Here is a 20,405-nt window from a genome sequence, read left to right as displayed (position 1 = left end):
TGTGGATTAATGTTTTACAATATATTTAAGAAGTTTCAGCCATTATTTCATCAAATAATTTTTTTCTCCCCTCTCTCTCTCCCTTCTCCTTCTGGTATTAAGTATATGTTGGAGTACTTAATGGTGTCCCACGTTTCTCTGAAGCTCTTTTTTTATTGTACTTGAGGTTCTGGGGTACATGTGCAGGTCATGCAGGATTGCTGCATAGGTACATACATGGCAAAGTGGTTTGCTGCCTCCATAATCTATATCTGGCATTTTTCCCCATGTTATCCCTCCCCACCCTCCCCACCCTCCCCACCCTCCACTGTCCCTCCGCTAGCCCCATCAACTGACCCCAGTGCGTGATGCTCCCCTCCCTGTGTCCACATGTTCTCATTGTTCAACACCTGCCTATGAGTGAGAACATGTGGTGTTTGATTTTCTGTTCTGGTGTCGGTTTGCTGAGCATGATGGTTTCCAGATTCATCCATGTCCCTACAAAGGACACGACGTCATCATTTTTTATGGCTGCATAGTATTCCATGGTGGCTATGTGCCACATTTTCTTTGTCCAGTCTATCATTGATGGGCATTTGGGTTGGTTCCAGGTCTTTGTTATTATAAACAATGCTGCGATGAACATACATGTGCATGTGTCTTTATAAAAGAATGATTTATAATCCTTTGGGTATATACCCAGTAATGGGATTGCTGGGTCAAATGGAATTTTTATTTTAGATCCTTGGGAGAATCACCACACTGTCTTCCACAATGGTTGAATTAGTTTACACTCCCACTAACAGTGTAAAAGTGTTCCTATTTCTCCACATCCTCTCCAGCATGTTGTCTCCAGATTTTTTAATGTTTGCCATTCTAACTGGCGTGAAATGGTATCTTGATTGGCATTTCTCTAATGACCAGTGATGATGAGCATTTTTTCATGTTTGTTGGCCTTACATATGTCTTCTTTTGAAAAGTGTCTGTTCATATCTTTCACCCACTTTTGTAAATCTGTTTTAGTTTGTAGATTCTGGATATTAGCTCTTTGTCAGATGAGTAGATTGCAAAATTTTTTCCCATTCTGTTGGTTGCTGGTTCACTCTAATGATTGTTTCTTTTGCTGTACAGAAGCTCTGACGTTTAATTAGTTCCCATTTGTCCATTTTGGCTTTTGTTGCCAGTGCTTTTGGTGTTCTAGTCATGAGGTCCTTGCCTATGCCTATGTCCTGAATGGTTTATTAATTCTTTTCTCTTCTTTGGATTGCGTAATCTCTGTTGATCTACAATTTTCAAGTTCACTAATTCTTTCTTGTGTCAGCTCAAGCCTACTGTCAAGCCCCTCTAGTGAATTTTTCATTTGGTTCTTTTTCTATAATTTCTATCTCTACATACATTCTCTATTTGATGTAGGATTGTCACTGTATGTCCTTTGGTTTCATCATACTGTCAACCATGGTTTCCTTTGGTTCTCTGAACATGTTTATAATGACTACCATGAAATCTTTGTTAAATCTGATATTTCTTCCCTCTCACTGACAAGTCTGGTTGTCTGCTTTTTTTCCCCTGGTGTATGGGTTATACTTTCCCATTTCTTTGCATGTCTCAATTTTTTGTTGAAATTGGATATTCCAGGCAACACTAGAAATTCTGGGTGCTAGTCCTCTTCATTCCTAACTCCAGGGCTTGTTATTATTATGTACTTGTTTGTTTAGTGACTGGCTGGCTTACTGTAGTGAAGTCAATCCCTGTCTACTCCCTACCAACCCCTGCCCAGTCTGAAGTCTCAGGTATGGCCTCTCAGAGTACAGCCAAACTGTGAATGCACACAGTTACCTTGGGGTGGTTTTGGCAGGGCTATCTTGTTTGTCAACTGTTCACACCCAGCTGTTAAGCTCCACTGATTGCCATCTGGTTACTCTATGTTTTCAATAATGACCCTGGGCATAAATTGCTCCACAAACTGATCCAATTAAATGTGAACTTCTTCAAAGGAATAGCTTTGATGTCAGTGTTTGAGATTTGTTCTGATCCCAGGAAGGCTCTTTGCTGTTTCTTCCCCTGAAAAAATCTAGCCAGTTTACAGTTCAGTTTAATGAACCTACCAGTCTCCTAAAATTTACTTTTCACCACAGCCTCCACTGTTTTTGTTCTTTCCTTTTTTTGATACTATCATGAAACAGCAACTCCTCCACTGTTTTTAAGAGCATTTTGGGCTTCAATATGTCTACACTCTGTTGCAGATGAATCAGTTCCTCAGAGATTCAGAGCTTTTTTGTTGTCATTAATAATTTGCTTCTCCCACTGGGCAAAATCTCTGAGCCAGACTTGTGGATGTGAGGGATGGGGCAATAGCATGCTTCTATCTTTAGTGACACTTCTGCTTTTGGAGATAAGCACTTGGTGGAAGGAAGGAGTAGCCTCAGGTCTCTCCAGCTTGCCTCGCCCAGCATTATGAGTGGGGAAGAGTGATCAAGGCCCCAGTATTTTCAGCAGCACCACACCCAAGATAAAGCGTTCATCCCATAAATGCTAGGGTAGGTCTTGGTTCAAATACTGCAGTCTCTTGCTATTCTCACTGGGTTTTAGCAGATTTTTTTTAAATAAATGTGTGTTCATTTGATGTATACCCTTAGGTGACTTTCTAAGACTTTAAATGGTTATTTAAAAAAAAATTTCAGCAGTTTCATTGGAGAATGCATTTGTAGAGCTCCTCAAAACATAATGCAAGACAGAAGAACCCATAATAAGCTCATAACATTGACACTTTCATATTGTGTTCTCTTGATGACATTTTAAATACAAAAAGGACAAGTACTAAATCTGAGAGTCATCCCCTATTTTAAGTCTCTGGATTTTCACAGGTTAGGTTTGCTTCAATACAGTATAAATGTAAACAAAATACTTTGTCATTTACAAATAAATTTTTCTAGTAGTCAAATCCAAGTGATAATTCATACACTTGAACATAGGAATACAATTCACTTAATAAAATATGTTGTATTGTAGCATACTACACATATTTGGCTCTCTTATAGGTCAGGTATTGCAATATGGCTATACAAGATTTTTCATTGGCTCCTCTTCAGTTGGAAAAAACAGAAACCAGCTATTCTAGAGTTCATATAGCTTAGCCATAAAGTCATGATTACAAATGCCTTAAAACTATAATTAATATATCACAGCCAGAATGTTACATCATGTATCACTTAGTTCAAATATTTTATAACTGATTTCCATTCTTTGAGGTTAGTGTATGAAAATGTCGAAAATTTTTTTTAAACTTACCATATTAGAATCATACCCCAGAGAAAACAAGTATGGCTTTTCTTGTAAAACTGCTTCCTTCCACTTTTCCTCAGATACCAAACCAATGTACCAGTCACGTTCATATTCTTCAAGGTAGTCAATCAATTCTCTAAAGTCTTCTATGGGACCTAAACTTGCTTTATCAATCATTAGTTTCAGAGTATACCTAAAAAATGAAGAAGCAAAGAATTTTATTTGTTGTCAACTTTATAGATCAAATAGATTTTGTTAAATCAATATTTTAAAGACATTGAATGTCTTTATGACATTCACTTTTTATGAATGGAAATCATAAAAAGTGGAGGGAGAAATGATGCAGTTCAAGTGAGGAAATCCAGTAAGCCATAATAAAAAAGGTTCTCCACATAAACAAAACCAAAGTAAATACAAATTGAAGTGTACTCTTGATAAAATTACACTACATATATTTTTTCATTTTGAAGAAAGTAAACTTTAAAAAATAAAAATGAAGGACTATATTCTTATTAGGTGATTTAGAAAAATCAACATTTTTCTGCCAACGTTACAACATGTATATGATCAAAATAATTACCTGAATGCTTTCAGTGCTAGTTGAAACAGTTCTGGCTTTTCTGTGAGCCAGTCCAAAGCAACAGACCAAGGCAAAACGCCACTGTAAACTCTCAATATATGACCAGGACGAGGAGTCATATCGTCTATTCCAAATAAACTAAAATAACAAGTCATTACTGTATGAACATAAAATTCTTTTAAAACTTTGTCCTTTGCAATTTCTTCCAGTATATTTGAAGCCTTTTCTTCTGAATGAAAACATTCCAACTGCCTTAAAACAAATTGATACCAGTCTTCTGGAAATAACGAGCTCATCTCCTTTATTTTGGAATTAGGCATACAGCTAGTCCTCCACTCTGCAGGTAAGCATACTAAGTGAGAATGTGAACAACTGAACTCCATGAGAGGAATATATGGCATGTCTTCTTGTTTTCCTTTGTCAACAGCAGGGTATCCTAATAGAACTGCTTTGTAAAGATCATTTTCAGGAACTGTGCCCGTAGAATGACCACTAACCCTCTGCGATTCTACTGATCCTGGGATAAACAAATTTGTACCTGGCAAATCTTTCAACTGATGTTTTTCTTCTATTACTTTTCTGATAGTTGGCTCATCATCAAAAATATTATCATCAGACCAGTCATCAAAAGTTTCTGAATTTAAACTATCTATGTCTTCTGGGGATTCAGGAGGCAGTGAAGTATTCAAAGCAGGCAAGATTAGAGGTGCTTTCCCTTTATTTTCAGTGTTGTGAACACTCTCTTTCATGCCAGGCCTTTTGGAGCAGTACTGAACAAGTATCCACACAAGTACTTTAATGAGGTCATCTTTAAATTCTTTTAAGTTTTCATGAGCATCAATTATGCCTGATAGAACATTCCTGGAATCAGAATATAATTTCACAGGCAAAACAGTACAGGGTGTCAAGACATTTCCAAAGTGCTTATTAAGAGAACGTACTCTTATGTATTCTTGCTCAAAAGCATCTTCAAAAACTTCATCAACTCTGCGAGCTTCTGCAGTATGACAGGATGTTTCCTGCAATTCTAACCCCTACAGAAGAAATAAAAAGCACTGGAGTTTATAATCATATATTACATAGAATACAGCAAATAGTCTTGTAAATGCCCATAGACTCTCATCACAAAAATATGGAACATAATGAAAATAATTTCTTTAACTCAAGAGCAACATCCTGACTTAAACTTAATGGCACTTAACACATTTGATACTGGATAGAGATGAAAAATAATGCTACCATATTTTTGAAAATGTGAAATTTTACTAGAAACTGGGCAAATTTATTAGGTATGATTATAATTTTAAAAGACTATATCCATAGTCAAGAGTGAACCACACAGTAAAAACTTTTAAATTATAATTCTGCAAAAAGCTGAAAAAAGCAAAATAAGAATTATACAGTATATACAGTAGTATTATATCATTTCCATCCCACTTTATAAGACCAACAGCATTATTCAATTGTATGGATATGCCAGAATTTATCATTCTGCTGTTCCAGATTTATGATAACATCACAATGCAGATTTACTTCTTTAATTACCTTGCTTACTGCTGTATCAGTAGTGCCTAAACCAGTATCTGGTATACAGTGGATATGCAACAAATATATGCTGAGTGAATATTATCAATATGTCCTTATATAAATTTTAAACACATTTTGATTACCTCCTTAGAAGGAATCACTTAAAGAGGATGTATCAGGTCACTATTTACTAATACAATGCCTATTGCTATTGCTTATTTATATATTTTTTCAAAGCTATCAGTATAGAACTTGTTTTTAAGTCATGGCTCTACCAGGTACTGGCACACAACTTGAGCAGGTCACCAGCTGTTGGGGTTCACTCAGGATGGTGGCAGAAATATTAAAGGGAAGTTACAGAATATAGTCAAAAACCCTTTTGGAAGGCCAAAATTTTTTTATTACTCAGCCGAAGGCAGCCTTGTCCCTTTAGTTAAATAATTAAATAAATCCCCACATTCCTTTGTCTCTAACTAGCTTGTTTACTCATGTAACCTTTGAGCCAGATGGCCCTCTATATGGGAGGTCAAGCAGGGAGATTATCCTTTAATGGTAGTTATTCTGGGCAATGGTATCTGAGCTTTAACTTTCTAAGAACTACTCTCTTAATCATGTTAATTATCCACAAGTGTGTTTACTCAAAGCCTTTGCTGTTAAATCTATACTACATAAATGCAAGGAAGGAGAACCAGTGGGTGTCATGTAGTTGTGATCTTGCTCTGTGGGAAGCGCGTCACTCCCTAAACCACTTGTTCACTATACTCTGTGTTTGAGTGTATTTATTCATGTTGCAGAATTAGGGTCTTCAGGACAGACACTCACAGGTGGTGACCCCGATGTGACCAACATCACAACCTATCCTCTCTGAGATTCCTTTTTCCTCTGTTTCAAAGGAAAATAATCCTAGTGCATATGGTTGTGAAGGCTGTGTAAGTTTTGTAAATTTTAAACTATTAATATAATTGTTAATAGATGGCATGGCCTAACCCAACTTGTGTTGAAAAAAAGACAAACAGCAGAGTACCACCAAAAAGTAGGGGTTTTTTGGTTTTGTTTTTTGAGATGGAGTCTTGCTCTGTCACCAGGCTGGAGTGCAGTGGCACGAACTCAGCTCATTGCAACCTCCGCCTCCTGGGTTCAAGCGATTCTCCTGCCACGGCCTCCCGAGTAACTCAAAAAGTATATTTTAAAACCACGTATGTCACAGAGCACAAAGGATCAATCAACATTATTAAATATTATTAAACCATATCATTTTAAAATAGAATAAAATTAAGTAATCAAAATGTCCTCAATATCTTTTGCCTTCTTGTACGGGTTAGACCAGAGCAGAGGTTCTCAATCAGTAGGTGAGTCAGCATCATTTGGAGTGCTCTTTGAAATACAGATTGCTGAGCCCACTCCGAGAGTTTCTAACTTAGTAGGTTCAGGGTAGGCCTCAAGAATTTGCACTTCTAACAAGTTCTCAGGAAATATTACTACTACTAGTCTGGGCACTGCATTTGGAGGACCAAATGCTGGACTAAAGAGACAGCTTTTTAGTTACTAGCAATTTTATCCAATCTGTGCTAGTACAAAACATCTATTATTCATTTAAAAAAACCTTTGTTAAAGGCCTATTCTGTGCCAGGCACTGTACTCCTGAATAAAAACAAAAGATCCCTGTGCTTGCGATACTTATAAAGCGAGGGACATGGGTAATCAATTGTGAAACTAGTAAGTAAATTACATAGTTTGTGAGAAGGTATAAGTACTATAAAAATAAGTAAAAAGTAAAGCCAGGCAAGGGGGATTGGGAGTGCTGGCATAAGAGTGGGAGTATAGGAAGCCTGGCCATTTAGAGCCTGGCTTTTACTCTGAATGAAAGAGGAGATCCACTGTAGGGTTATAAGTACAGAAGTAACATGGTTTGACTCAGATCTTAAAGATCATTCTGGTTGACAGTATACTGTAGGGGCACAAAGGTGGAGGCAGGGTGACCAATTAGGAGGCTATTTCCATTATCCAGGTAAGGGATCAAGGTGGCTGGGACCAAGGTGGTAAAAAGAGTTGGATTACAGAATACGGTTTAAAGGTGGAGCCAATAAAATTTCTTATTGGACTGGATGTGGGGGTATACAAGTAAAAAAGGAATCAAACATGACTCCAGTATTTTTGGCCTGAGCAACCAGAAGAACAGATTTGTCACCAAGGACTGCTAAGCTCTAGGACACTCTACTGTTAAAAGGTCAAAGAAAAGAGAAGGAATCACAAAGTAGACTGTCAAGAAGTAACCCATGAAACAAGTGAAGAGAAGAGAACAACTGTGTAAAATGCTGCTGATGGTTCAAATAAGACTGCTTCTCAGAGTTGTTCATGGGAATTAGCAATGTGTCAGTCACCAGAGACCTTGACAAGAGCAGGTTGGGTAGAGTAGCAGGGTCAAAAACCTAGAGTAAATTGAAGACAGGATGGAAAAAATTAAATTGGAGATACGATTATAAGCAGCTCTAATTAGGCAATTTTGCTCTTCAAGGAAGGAAAGAAATAGGGTATAGCAGGTAGGATCAGAAGACAGTTTTTATTAAGTTGAGAATGCTTAAATGATATAGGAGTTAAAAAACATCAAATAGAGTGATGTGAACAGGTAAAATTTTACACATTTAGTATAAAATATACTAGAGATGTTTTAAATGCACGCTGACCTTAATGTTAATACAGCAGTACGTATAGCCACATTCCAGAATTATTATCCATATTAAACGATCCTCAAAACGGCCCAAGTAATGAGATCCAGGTAGGAGGAGGCCTACAACAAATCAGAAAACAAAAAAAAAGAAAATCATTTTTCAAGTTTCTTTTATTTTGCCGTGTATCTTCAAAACTGAAAACGTTATCTAGAGCTGATTCACAACTTCTACCCTCTCATTAGGTCAAGAACAGAAATAACTATTCACTGTGTATCCGGAGGCATTAAGTTAATTCTTTACAAGAGCAGTTGGAAGAGACAATCTACAGGTGATAATACATAAAAATTCAAGGATTTTCCAGAAAAACAAATTAGAAATTGTATAAAATCTTAAATACATGTTAATTATATTAGGAAAAGTATTGAGTTTATAGAAGTCAACTTCACAGTCATGACTTAAAATATTTTTAACATTTTTATGTACATGCATATAAAAGGGTTTTGTGGCTTACAAAATGTACATAAAATGCTACCACACTGTACAAATACTTGTTAAATTTAGTTTTTCTCTACTTTTTTTTTTGAGATGGAGTTTTGCTCTTGTTGCCCAGGTTCGAGTGCAATGGCATGATCTCAGCTCACCACAACCTCCGATTCCTGGGTTCAAGCAATCCTGCCTCAGCCTCCTGAGTAGCTGGGATAACAGGTATGCACCACCAAGTCTGGCTTTTTGTTTTGTTTTGTTTTGGTTGTATTTTAGAGATGGGGTTTCTCCATGTTGGTCAGGCTGGTCTCAAACTCTCGACCTCAAGTGATCTGCCTGCCTTGGCCTCCCAAACTGCTGGGATTACAGGCATAAGCCACTGTGCCCAGCTTTCTCTAAATACTTTTATCTCTGAGATTTGCCCATATGGATGGCAAACAGCTAAAATTTATTTATTGTAATTGCTGTTGAAAATATACTGTAACAATGTAACTGAATTTGAGTATTCATTTCCTCATTGATAAACTTTTCAGATGTTTCCAACTTTTCACTATTGTAACTAATGTTGCAGAAATTATCTTTGTGCAAGTCTGCTTGCACAACATGTGGTTCAGAACAGTGTTAACACACCAGAACTGACGGCTGTTCTTCGAAAGGCCTGCTTATATGGTTAGTACTCAGCTGGCATCTGGGAACCTCCTAGCTGGTAAGAGTCTCTCATGTGTCTAACCACACAAACAATACAATATATACTGAACACTTGCTCTCTCTTTGGGATTCTGCAGTATTGGTACATGCCAGGCAGAAAGTGCCTGCATGACCAACCTGCAACAAAAGCCCTTGGGCACTGAGTATCAAATGAGCTTCTCTGGCAGTCAGCATGTCGCACATCACAACTTGTTGCCAGGGAATTAAACACATTCTGTGTGACTCCGTGTGACTGCTGGAGACTTGCACCTGGTCTCTTTTACTCCTTGTGGTTTCTCCCTTTGCTGATTTTGCTCTGCATCCTCTTGCTGTAATAAATCTTAGCTGTGAGTCCTCCTAGTGAACCATAAAACCTGGGGTGGTCTTGAGGACCTCCAAAACACATGCACTAGAATTTCTCTACAATTGGAATCACTAAATCATGGAATCTAAAATTGGAATCCCTGAGACATGGGATATGTACATCTTTACCACAGACTACCAATTAACTCTTCAAAGTGATTGTACAAATTCCTTATAGCAAGGTTTGAAAGTTCTTGTTCCCCATGCCCTAGCCAATACTTCATAGTGTCAAACTGTTCACATTTTTGCCACTTCAATGTATGTGAAATATTATCTCATTGCTTTTTTTCTCTGCCCATCAGAAACTACTTTATAATTCTTGATTGAGTGTATTTGGTTTGATAATAAAGTATAATTTTTAGGTAATTACTATTTCTGATGGGCGTTTAACCCCACAGCTGTTTTAAAAAGAATAGCATTACATAATGAAAATTAACAGCACTGGATAAAAGTATTATAAGTACAAACTATTTTCTGTAAGAAAAATAATTATTCATAAAAAATTTGTGCTATAAAGATAATTTTGTCTCATAAATCATCTCACATATTAGAAAAGTTCAACCTCAAGTGTTTTATTAAAATTATAATCTTAAATTGCTACTCTACCTAGAATGAGTTTGTCAGAAAGTAATCTGTCATTTTAAAGACAAGTTTCAGGGGCTAAAGCACATGGTAGGAGATGACACACTAGTGTCATCAACTTATACCTTATCTAAAATCAACCTTGAGAAGTATAATATAGTTAAAATGTACAGTTAGTGTTTGACAAAAGCATTAAAGCTTGTAAGATTAGTTCGCTGTCATCAAAAATCTATTTTCTTGCTAATAACTGCATAGCACTTCACTTTGGGAGGCTACCTTTCCTACTGATCACTGACCAAAATTTTTATGTTATCTTGCCCAGTTATCTTGTCAGACTGCTTAACTCTCTAACTAGTAAGGTATAAACAAAACTCCCTTCTGCTCCTCAAGTTGGTATTATGTAAAGCTAGTTTTCACTAAACTATCAATGTAAGCTATTGCATCTACTTGACATGAACTCATTATAAATTCACGGAAATCACGAGCCACGGTGGCTCAGACCAGTTGTCCTGTCACATGAGGCAAGGCTACATGTTCAAGGTCAGCCTGGGCAGAATTGAAAATTCTCATCCACTAAAAAAAAAAATTCATGGAAATCCTGGAAGAAAGGTGTTTCCATGTTTCAATGGTGCAAATGTAATCTGAATTTATTCAAGAAAATGTATTTTAAAAATTATCAAGTAACCTTAAGAAAAACTTTCCTAAGTATTTTTATTTTATAACTTAATTCAGATCAAAATAAGGATCAGGAGATAAACTTCTAATTTCATATTTAGTCATTCTGCCTACACATCAAAGTATATGGTTGTTATGCTATATTATGGTTGGATAAAAAGATTGTTTCCCTGTTTTTTTTTTTGTTTTTTTTTTACTTTAAATACATTAGTGAGAAATTCTTGAGCACACCCCATTTACTTACCTAAACTTCCAGCTGCCATTGCAGTCTGCAGCACAGCAGTCAATCTGGGGACCATTTGGTAGTAGTACACTGTATCTGCACACACACAGGCTGTGGTGCCTGCTGCTCCTGGCCAACTCTGAATAGGTCGGGGAAACCCCACCAAGAACAGAGGAAGGGTGAAAAGGGGGAGTAAGGGAGAAGAGAGTAGTGTAGAAAAAACTAGGATGACCAAGACGAATGGAGAAAAGACAATGTTGAGTATACATAAGGTAGTAGTTCTTTTTCGACGTTGTTTTTCCTCTGTCCATGATGTCAAAAGAACAGTCACGGCAAACTGCAATTTAGAGATGAACTGAATCAAACGATCACGTATGATACCAACCTGCAGAAATGTAAAAATTATTTTTATTTATCCTTAAAGACTTTTCATGAATTTTCAAGATCACATAAGAAAGACTATACAGTAATTTTATTCTGCCCCAGTATTTTTTAAGAAATAGGTCTTATCCTTTGATTCTTTGTTAATTTTTCTCCAATCTCACAATAAATGAGACTACATTCTAAAGTCTGGACTTTCTTAAAAAAACAAACAAACAAACAAAAAAAAACAGTAACACTAAAGAAAACTGACAGTGCACCAACTATGCTTTAAGGTTGACCACTATAGGCCACACATTAGATAATGCAGAAATTGACAAGTTCCTAGAAAGACACAAATTACTAAAACTGGCTTAAGAAGAAATAAAAATATCCAAATAATCAACAAAAAGTAAAGAGACTGAATAATTTTAAAGCTATCTACAGAGAGAAGCTGAGGCTCAGGTGGCTTCAATACTACAAAATACTACATACCGGTAACAAAACAATTTCAGATACACATTGAATACTACAGAACATTTACAAATAATCAATACCCATTCTTCACCAACTTCTACCAGAAAATAGAAGAGTATAGAACACTTCCTAACTCATTTTATAGGATCAGTGCTACCCTGATACCTAAACCAGGCAATGATACACAAAGAAAGAAAACAAGATAAATACACAATTTTATAAATATAGATGACAGACAATATAGTAGCCCACCAAATTCTGCAACATATAAAAAGGAGTACACATTACGGCTGAGTGGGATTTATTCCAGGAATATAAGGTTGGCTTAACAACCAAAAATCAATCAACATATCACACCACATTAATAAAGGACTAAAACCACATGACTATTTCAACAGACACAGAAAAAGCACTTGACAAAATTCAACACCATTAATGATTAAAAAAAAAAAATTATCTGAGAGGTGCCCAATCTTTTGGCTTCCCTGGACCACACTGGAAGAAGAATTGTCTTGGGTCACATATAAAATACATTAGCATTAATGATAGCTGATGAGCTAAAAAAAAAAAAAAAAAAATTGCAAGAACCTCCTACCTCATAATGTTTTAAGAAAGTTTATAAATTGGTGTTGGGCCACATTCAAAGTCATCTTGGGCCACATGCAGCCGGTGGGCCACAGTTTGGACAAGCTTGATTTACCTAGTGATAGAAAGGAACTTCTTCAACCTGATAAAAGCATCCATGAAAAAATCCTTAGCTGATACCACATTCAATGGTAAAAGACTGACATCATACTTAATGGAGAAAGATGGAATGCTTTCATCATAAGATGTCCATTCCTACTCCTTCTGTTCAACATTATGCCGGAGTTACTTTCATTGCAATTAGGCAAGAAAAAGAAATGAAAAGCATTTAACCTAGACAGAAGAGAAGTAAAACTATGTCTTATTTGCAGATGACCTGATCTTATACATGGAATATCCTAAGAACCCACTAAAAATCTATTAGAATAAGGGAGTTCAGTGAGACTCCAGGACATAGGATTAATATTTTTTAAATCAACTGTATTTCATACTCTGATAATACGCCAAAACATGAAATTAAGAAGACTTTCATCTATAATATCATCCAAAAGAATAAAATACTTACGAATAAATTTTAAGTCTAAGACTTATACACTGAAAACTACAAAACATCGTTGAAATAAATCAAAGATGATCTAAAAAAATAGAAAGACATCTCATGTTCATGGATTGGAAGAATATTTTAAAGATGGCAAACTATACAAATAGATGATGGCAATGCAAGGGTCCCCAGAGTCAAAACAATCTTGAAAAAGAAGGACAAAGTTGGAGGACTCACATATCTCAACTTCAAACCCTACTATAACCTACTATAACTAAGCAAATGTGATGCTGGCATGAAGACAGACACATAGATGAATGAAAGAGAACTCAGAGTTGTCCAGAAATAAACTCTAACATTTCCAGTCATTTGATTTTTGACAAGGGTGCTAAAGAAATTCACTGGGGGCACAAGAATCATTTAAATAAATGGTGGTAGGGAAACCGGACTTTCATGTACCAAAGAATAAATTTGGAGCACTACCTCATAGCATATCCAAAAATTAACTCAAAGTAGATCAGACTCTGTGTAAGTGCTAAAACTATAAAAGATTTAGTAAAAACAAAGTAAATTTTCATGACCTTGGAGTAAGCAGTGTTTGTGAGATATGACACCAAAAACAAAGGTGACAAAGGAAACATATATTAAACTTCATTAAACTTTTGTTCTTCAAATGATACTAACCAGAAAGTGAAAGATAACCTACAGAATAGGTTGAAAATAGGAGAAAAATTGTTCATTGTCAAGAGACTTTTATCTAGAATACATAAAGATCTGTCACAGCTCAACAACAGAAAGATAAATAACCCAAATTAAAATGGGCAAAGGATTGGAATAGACACTTCTCAAAACAAATATACAAATGACCCAAGAACACATAAAATATTGATCAGAGAAATGCAAATCAAAATAACAAGGTGGCAGTTCACACTTATTAGTATGGCTATAATGAAAATGTCAGATAGTAACAAGTGCTGGTGAGGATGTGGAGAAACTGGAATCCTCATACATTGCTGATGGGAATGTAAAATGGTGCAGCTCCTCTGGAAAACAGTTTTGCAGTACACTGAAGCACTACACAAGGAGTTCCTATACAACCAGAAATTCCAGTTCTAGGTACATGTACCCAAGATAAATGAAAACACACGTTCACAAATAAACTTGTACACAGATGTTCACAGCAATATTCTTTTTAATAGTCAAAAGGTGGAAACATCCTAAATAATCATCATCTGATAAATCAACTAATGTATTAACCAAATGTAGTATATCTATAAAATGGAATCCTATTTGTTAATAAAAAGTACAGTCATGCATCGCTTAATGACAAGGATGTGTTCTTTTATTTTTGAGATGGAGTTTTGCTCTTGTTCCCAGGGCTGGAGTACAATGGTGCAATCTCAGCTCACCACAACCTCCACCTCCCAGGTTCAAGTGATTCTCCTGCCTCAGCCACCTGAGTTGCTAGAATTACAGGCATGCACCACCACGGCCAGCTAATTTTGTATTTTTAGAGACAGGGTTTCTCTATGTTGGTCAGGCTGGTCTTTACTTCCCCAACCTCAGTTGATCTGCCTGCCTTGGCCTCCCAAAGTGCTGGGATTACAGGCATGAGCCACAGCGACTGATCAGACAGGATGTGTTCTAAGAAATGTGTTTTGTAGTATCTTGAAGCATTAAACATGGAGTTCCTATACAACCAGAAATTCCAGTCCTAGGTATGTATACCCAAGATAAACAAAAACATATGTTCACAAATAATGAGACTGATCATTGAGTATCATAGAGCATACATACACAGACTTAGGTGGTATAACCTACTACACACTAGGGTATATATAGTATAGCCTATTGCTCATAGCCTACAAACCTGTACTGAATGTTACAGTACTGAATACTGTAGGCAACTGTAATACAATGGTAAGTAGTTTTGTACCTAAACATTGAAATTGCACAGTAAAAATATATATTATAAAAGATAAAAAAATGGTGCACTTGAATAGGGCACTTACTATGAATGGGGCTTGCAGGACTAGAAGCTGCTCTAAGGTTAGTGAGTGGTGAATGAATGTGAAGTCCTAGGACGTTACTATACACTACTGTAGATTTTAAAAACACAGTACCCTTAGGTTACTCTAAATTTATTTTCAAAATATTTTTCATTCTTCAATAATAAATTAACCTTAGCTTACTAAAACTTTTTTATTTTATAAACTTTCTTTACTTTTTGATACTTTTGTAATGACACTTAGCTTAAAACACATTGCACAGCTGTTCAAAATTTTTTCTTTGTATCCCTATTCTATAAGCTTTTTTCTATTTAAAAATTTTTAACTTTTAAAACTTTGTCAAAAATGAAGATACAAAAACACACATCAGTCTAGGCATACAGAGGGTCAGATCATCAATATCACTGTCTTCCACCTCCACATCTTGTTCTACTGGAAGGTCTTGAAGTGCAATAACATACATGGAGCTGTCATCTCCTATGATAACAATGCCTTCTTCTGGAATACCTCCTGAAGGACCTGCCTGAGGCTGTCTTACAGCTTTTATTTTTTTAATATGTAGGAATATGCTCTAAAATAATAATAATAAGCACAGTAAATACATAAACCAGTAGTTGCTTATTGTCAAGTATTACATACTGTGCACAATTGTATGTGCTATACTTTTATATAACTGGCAGCCCAGTAGGTTTGTTTATATCAACATCACCACAAACACATGAGTAATGTGCTATGCTACAAGGGCTATGCCACTAGGTCACAGGAATTTTCATCTCAATTATAATCTTATGAAACCACCGTTGTATATATGGTCTGTCATTGAATGAAGCGTCCTTATGCAATGCATGACTGTACTGATACGTGCTGTTACATGAATGAATCTTGAAAACATAAAAGTGAAAGCCAGATGCAAAAGATCACATGCTGCAGAATTTCATTCATGTGAAATATCTAAAATACACAAAGCTATAAAGACAGAAAGCAGATTAGTGACTGCTGGGACTGGAGTGGGCAGTAGGTGAGATGGAAATGGGGAATAACAATTGAGGTTTCTTTTCGGGATGTTGAAAATGTTCTAAAATTAGATTGTGGTGAAGACTACAAAACTGAATATACACCACTAAATGGATAAATATTATAGTATGTGAAATATATTTCACTAAAGCTGTTAAAAAATACATTTACCAGTAAGAGTCTGATTCCTGTATCCAGGCTTCTGTTCCACCATATGTCTGCACTGGAGATCAAGTGTACTGTTGATACAATAACTGTCTCTATTAAAGCATTTTCTGTGTTCTGCCATACCTGCGGTATACAAATTATCCACTTTTATCAGGTAGAATTAGATAATCTAAGCAAACTATTAAGCAAAATTACAATAAAACTTAGCAATAGGAAAATACTATTAAGCACATATTAGGATTACCATTCTAAAAGCTCTTGTGAATCCAATAGAGACAGACACTGAGTGGAGCCCTTGTAAGGAACTGTCCAATGAAAGAAATGCTATCATAGCAAAAGGTGATACTAAAACAAACCAAAACAAAAAGAGAGAAATTTAATTAAAACAAAATAGCTCCTTCTACCATATTTTATTTTGGCAAATATACATTTTCATAAGCACATTTAAGCAATGAACTAAAAAAGCTAACAAACAAAAAACCAAAACATAAAAGAACAAACATCTGTATGTGGTATAATACTACACAAATATGGGAATTCAGTAATATTTTTGAATACTTGCTAGATGTGATTTATAACACAAGGTTAACAGACTTTATCTTCCTACCTAAAGTTAGCAAAATCCGTCTCACAATACCAATCTTCATGAGCCTAGTTTGCTTCTCTAAGAATACAGTCATTATTTGAACATCCTTCGGATAAAAAGGATTTCGGAAAATTCCAAAGATATACAGGCTTTGAATTTCCCTAAGTATCCACAGTATTATAAGTAATATCATCAAACCATAGCTCACAATAGCCTGGGAACTGCTTTTGGAAATCTGTGAGAAGCCAGCAAAGTGATGAAGCAAACTAGTTTCTAAAAGAGCCAAGACTAATACAATGATGTAGAAAAGGCATTCCTTCCATATAAAATGTTTTCCTGGACTGCTGGGTAAATCCTTAGATTTGGTTCCAATTTTGTGACCTATGTCACTTAAGTTCAGACTCAGCAGGAAACCAAATCCAGTCATGAAGAGAACCACACCAACAGTGCTTGGAATGAAATATGATGTTATAGCTGTTCCAGCAGACATGATGAACATTACTAATAACCTGCAGAGGAAAAAAAGAAAAAAGATTTACTTGAAAAGAAAAATGTTCTTTAAGAATATGTTACACATAACATCAATATTTTAAAATGAATACCGTAGGTGGGTTGACATAGATGAGCCTCCAAGGCCGAACTCTAAAACCTGCTCCATTGCCCATAAGAAAAGTGCATCGGGAGGGGGCAGAGTCCCAAGTGCCCACAGAAAGGGTAAAAATACAAATAGGATGTGTAAAATCTGATTCATTTGTTCTAGAGCTGGTATATTTACCATAAACCTATAAAAAAAGAACATTTAAATCACACAAAATATATAGAAGAGAATCTTTTAAGGAAAAGCAAAACACAAAATAACACACTCCCTTCCAAAACAAACAAATAAAAAAACCCACACACACCCTCAACACAGAAAAGTCTTAATCGCAACTTACAAATGATCAATACATATAAATTGCGACAACTGTCCTTCTACATCAGCAACTACCCCTACTCAGTTGTGTACAAGCTTAGCATTTAGACAATATGTGAATTCAAATGTGCAAAGGAGGAGGAAGTAATTAAAAGCCATCATTGAATAGCAAGAAAATTGAATACAGGAATTTGTAAAACTGAACAACTGAGGCCAGAGCAAAAATATTTCTCCCCTAAATGTCTAAACTACTATATTGGCTGAAATTCTGTCAATAATTCTTCAGAGTTTAAGATTTTATAATTTAAAATTAGCTGAGCATGGTGGTATATGTCTGTAATTCCAGCTACTCAGGAGGCTCGGGGGAGATTCACTTGAAGCCAGGAGGTGGAGGTTACAGTGAGCCAAGATTGTGCCACTGCACTCTCACCTGGGCGACAGAGCGAGACTCCATCTAAAACAAAAAAAAAACAAAGAAACAAACAAAACAATCTCTTTCAGCCTCTACCCATTACATAAAGCCATTTCCACATTTTTAGGTATTTGTTACAAAGGCATCCCACTTCTTAGTAGCAAAATCTTAATTGGCATGGGCTGCCATAACAAAACACCATAGGCTGAGCAGCTTAAACAACAGAAATTTATTTTCTCACAGTTCTGAAGGCTGGGAGTCCAAGATCAGGCTGCCAGTATAGTCAGGCTATGGTGAGAGCTCTCTTCTTTGGCTTGCAGGTGGCCACCTTATTGTTTTGTCCTTACATGACACAGAGATGGAGAGATCAAGCTCTCTGGTGCCTCTTCTCGTAAGGGGATTAGTCCCTTCATAGCAGGGGCCTGCCTTCATGACCTAATTACCTCCCAAAGGTCTCATCTCCAAATACCATCATATTAGGGTTTAAGACTGCAATATATAAATTCTGGAGAGACACAAATATTCAGTCCATAACCTGTCTGAACATTTCTACCTGGATACTAACCTAGGAAAAGAAAGCTGCAATCTACAGAAACAGAGATAGAAAAGTCAAACCTGAAAAGGCAAGTAAAAGAAACTCTCAAATAATTTTGTGAACAATTATGTTTGTTAAAAAAAGCAACTATTTTCTACTTTTCTTCTGTAACAACTTGGTTTTAAAAAATCAGTACTACTTCTATTGCTGCTATCACAAAATTAGAAATAAATTTTCTACTTGTCTTCAATTCACTTGATCTGTATATAATATTTGTATGTATAAATTTTAAATTATTCCTTTTTTCCCCACAGGAAAGTTCCATCTCCTTACACAGGTTTCGGCAACCCAAAGCTCCTTATTTAAAGTGAAACATAAAACTGAAAAGTTCCTTCTTTATCTCAAGAAGGTTTTTTAAAAAAAACTCTTCAATAAGTTTTAGCTATTGCTTTAATATGTTTTATAGAAATCAATCCTAAAAGAATTATCAAAGTAACCTGTCACCCAATGGTTTGATGATTTTTAATTGATATTCATTTTTTTAATACTAAAAGGAAAGCTCTCTTACGCTGTATTCTTAAAAACAAAGCAAGTTACAAAATATTTGGTAGGTTTTTACCTGTGTGCCAGATCCACAGAAACAAAGAAAAAAATATAAAGAGGTCTCATAAGAGGAGTAATTTCATAAGTATCCTCTGTTTGAAAAGTCGCAGTCTCTGTAGCTGTGTTTACAATTAATGAATATTCTCCTATACATAATGTCATCCATCCAAAGAAGAATAGTAGAGTAGTGCCTCCTATACTGCCATACAGCAAGGTTATTCTATTTGGGAGCAGATACCATGTTCCAAGACCACATACTAATCCAGCAAGAACAGAATGAAAAACTGTATTGGGTATATATTTCTTGCCAGGAATGAGAAATCTGACAGTCTCAGCACCAGCACAACTTGTAAATTCATGTTCATCCTCCTCTGCTAAGATATCCGTGGTTAGTATTCTTTCTATTGTTGCTGATTTGCTTCTGGCATATAAACTTGTGAACTGGATGACAAATGCAGTAAAAAGCATTAATCCACCTGAAAGTGCTGCTGTATAATAATCTTTCAGGATGCCTAACTGGTACAAAAGTGTTCCAACTCCACCCCAAACCCATGGCATTAGAAAGAGAATAATTTGATTAACATATATGTAAGGAGGAGCACAATAGCCTAATTTCAATCGAGGGCCTCCAAGAACAGTCTGTGGAAAGCGCTTCAGAAAGAAGTCCTGCTTGTAATCGTTCAGTAGAGGCACATCTGGACTCATCATCATTCGGGATTATTCTGAAAGTCACATGCTTTTCTGTAACACAGCAGTTTCTAAAAAATAAAAATTTTAAAAAAAAGTCACTGTTTGAAAATGTCATACTTAAAACCTGTGAGGAAAAACCTCACACTTTTATTTCATCACCTCACTTCCTTCAAGGGTAGGATTTATAACTGCACTTCTCAGACCTCTCCGTGACACATACTTGATGCTAAGTTGTTACTTTTTATAAACAAAATAAATATGCTCAGTTATTTTTTTTTGAGAGACAGTCTCACTCTGTCAGCCAAGCTGGAGTAAACTGTTGTGATCACAGCTCACTGCAGCTTCAACCTCCCAGGCTCAAGTGATTTCCCACCTCTGTCTCCTGAGTAGCTGGGACTGCAGGCACATTCCCCAATGCCTGGCTAATTTTTTATTTTTTGTAGAGATGGGGTTTTGCCATGT

General features: G+C 35.9%; 1 protein-coding gene across 4 annotated transcripts in view; it reads right to left on the bottom strand.

Moving 5' to 3' along the window:
* Positions 1 to 20,405, bottom strand: part of PCNX4 (pecanex 4) — a 50,273-nt gene that overhangs the window by 7,027 nt on the left and 22,841 nt on the right. For 2 of the 4 annotated variants that reach the window (XM_017533919.2, XM_037740421.1), the window contains exons 2-10: positions 19,270 to 20,011; positions 17,393 to 17,572; positions 16,812 to 17,299; positions 16,449 to 16,549; positions 16,208 to 16,327; positions 11,072 to 11,435; positions 8,053 to 8,156; positions 3,842 to 4,875; positions 3,268 to 3,454 (exon numbers count right to left, since the gene is read on the bottom strand). In XM_017533919.2, the coding sequence (XP_017389408.1) occupies positions 3,268 to 3,454; positions 3,842 to 4,875; positions 8,053 to 8,156; positions 11,072 to 11,435; positions 16,208 to 16,327; positions 16,449 to 16,549; positions 16,812 to 17,299; positions 17,393 to 17,572; positions 19,270 to 19,964 (3,273 nt within the window). In that variant the 5' untranslated portion in view covers positions 19,965 to 20,011. Of the gene's footprint in view, positions 1 to 1,815; positions 2,041 to 3,267; positions 3,455 to 3,841; positions 4,876 to 8,052; positions 8,157 to 11,071; positions 11,436 to 16,207; positions 16,328 to 16,448; positions 16,550 to 16,811; positions 17,300 to 17,392; positions 17,573 to 19,269; positions 20,012 to 20,405 lie in introns of all 4 variants that reach the window. The other 2 variants (XR_005201146.1, XM_037740422.1) reach the window with 2 other exon arrangements.

The sequence above is a fragment of the Cebus imitator genome, unplaced genomic scaffold (assembly GCF_001604975.1).
Source record: "Cebus imitator isolate Cc_AM_T3 unplaced genomic scaffold, Cebus_imitator-1.0 Scaffold83, whole genome shotgun sequence".
Lineage (NCBI taxonomy): Eukaryota > Metazoa > Chordata > Mammalia > Primates > Cebidae > Cebus > Cebus imitator.
The sequence above is the reverse complement of the archived record's forward strand: the minus strand, read 5'-3'. Positions and strand labels throughout refer to the sequence as shown.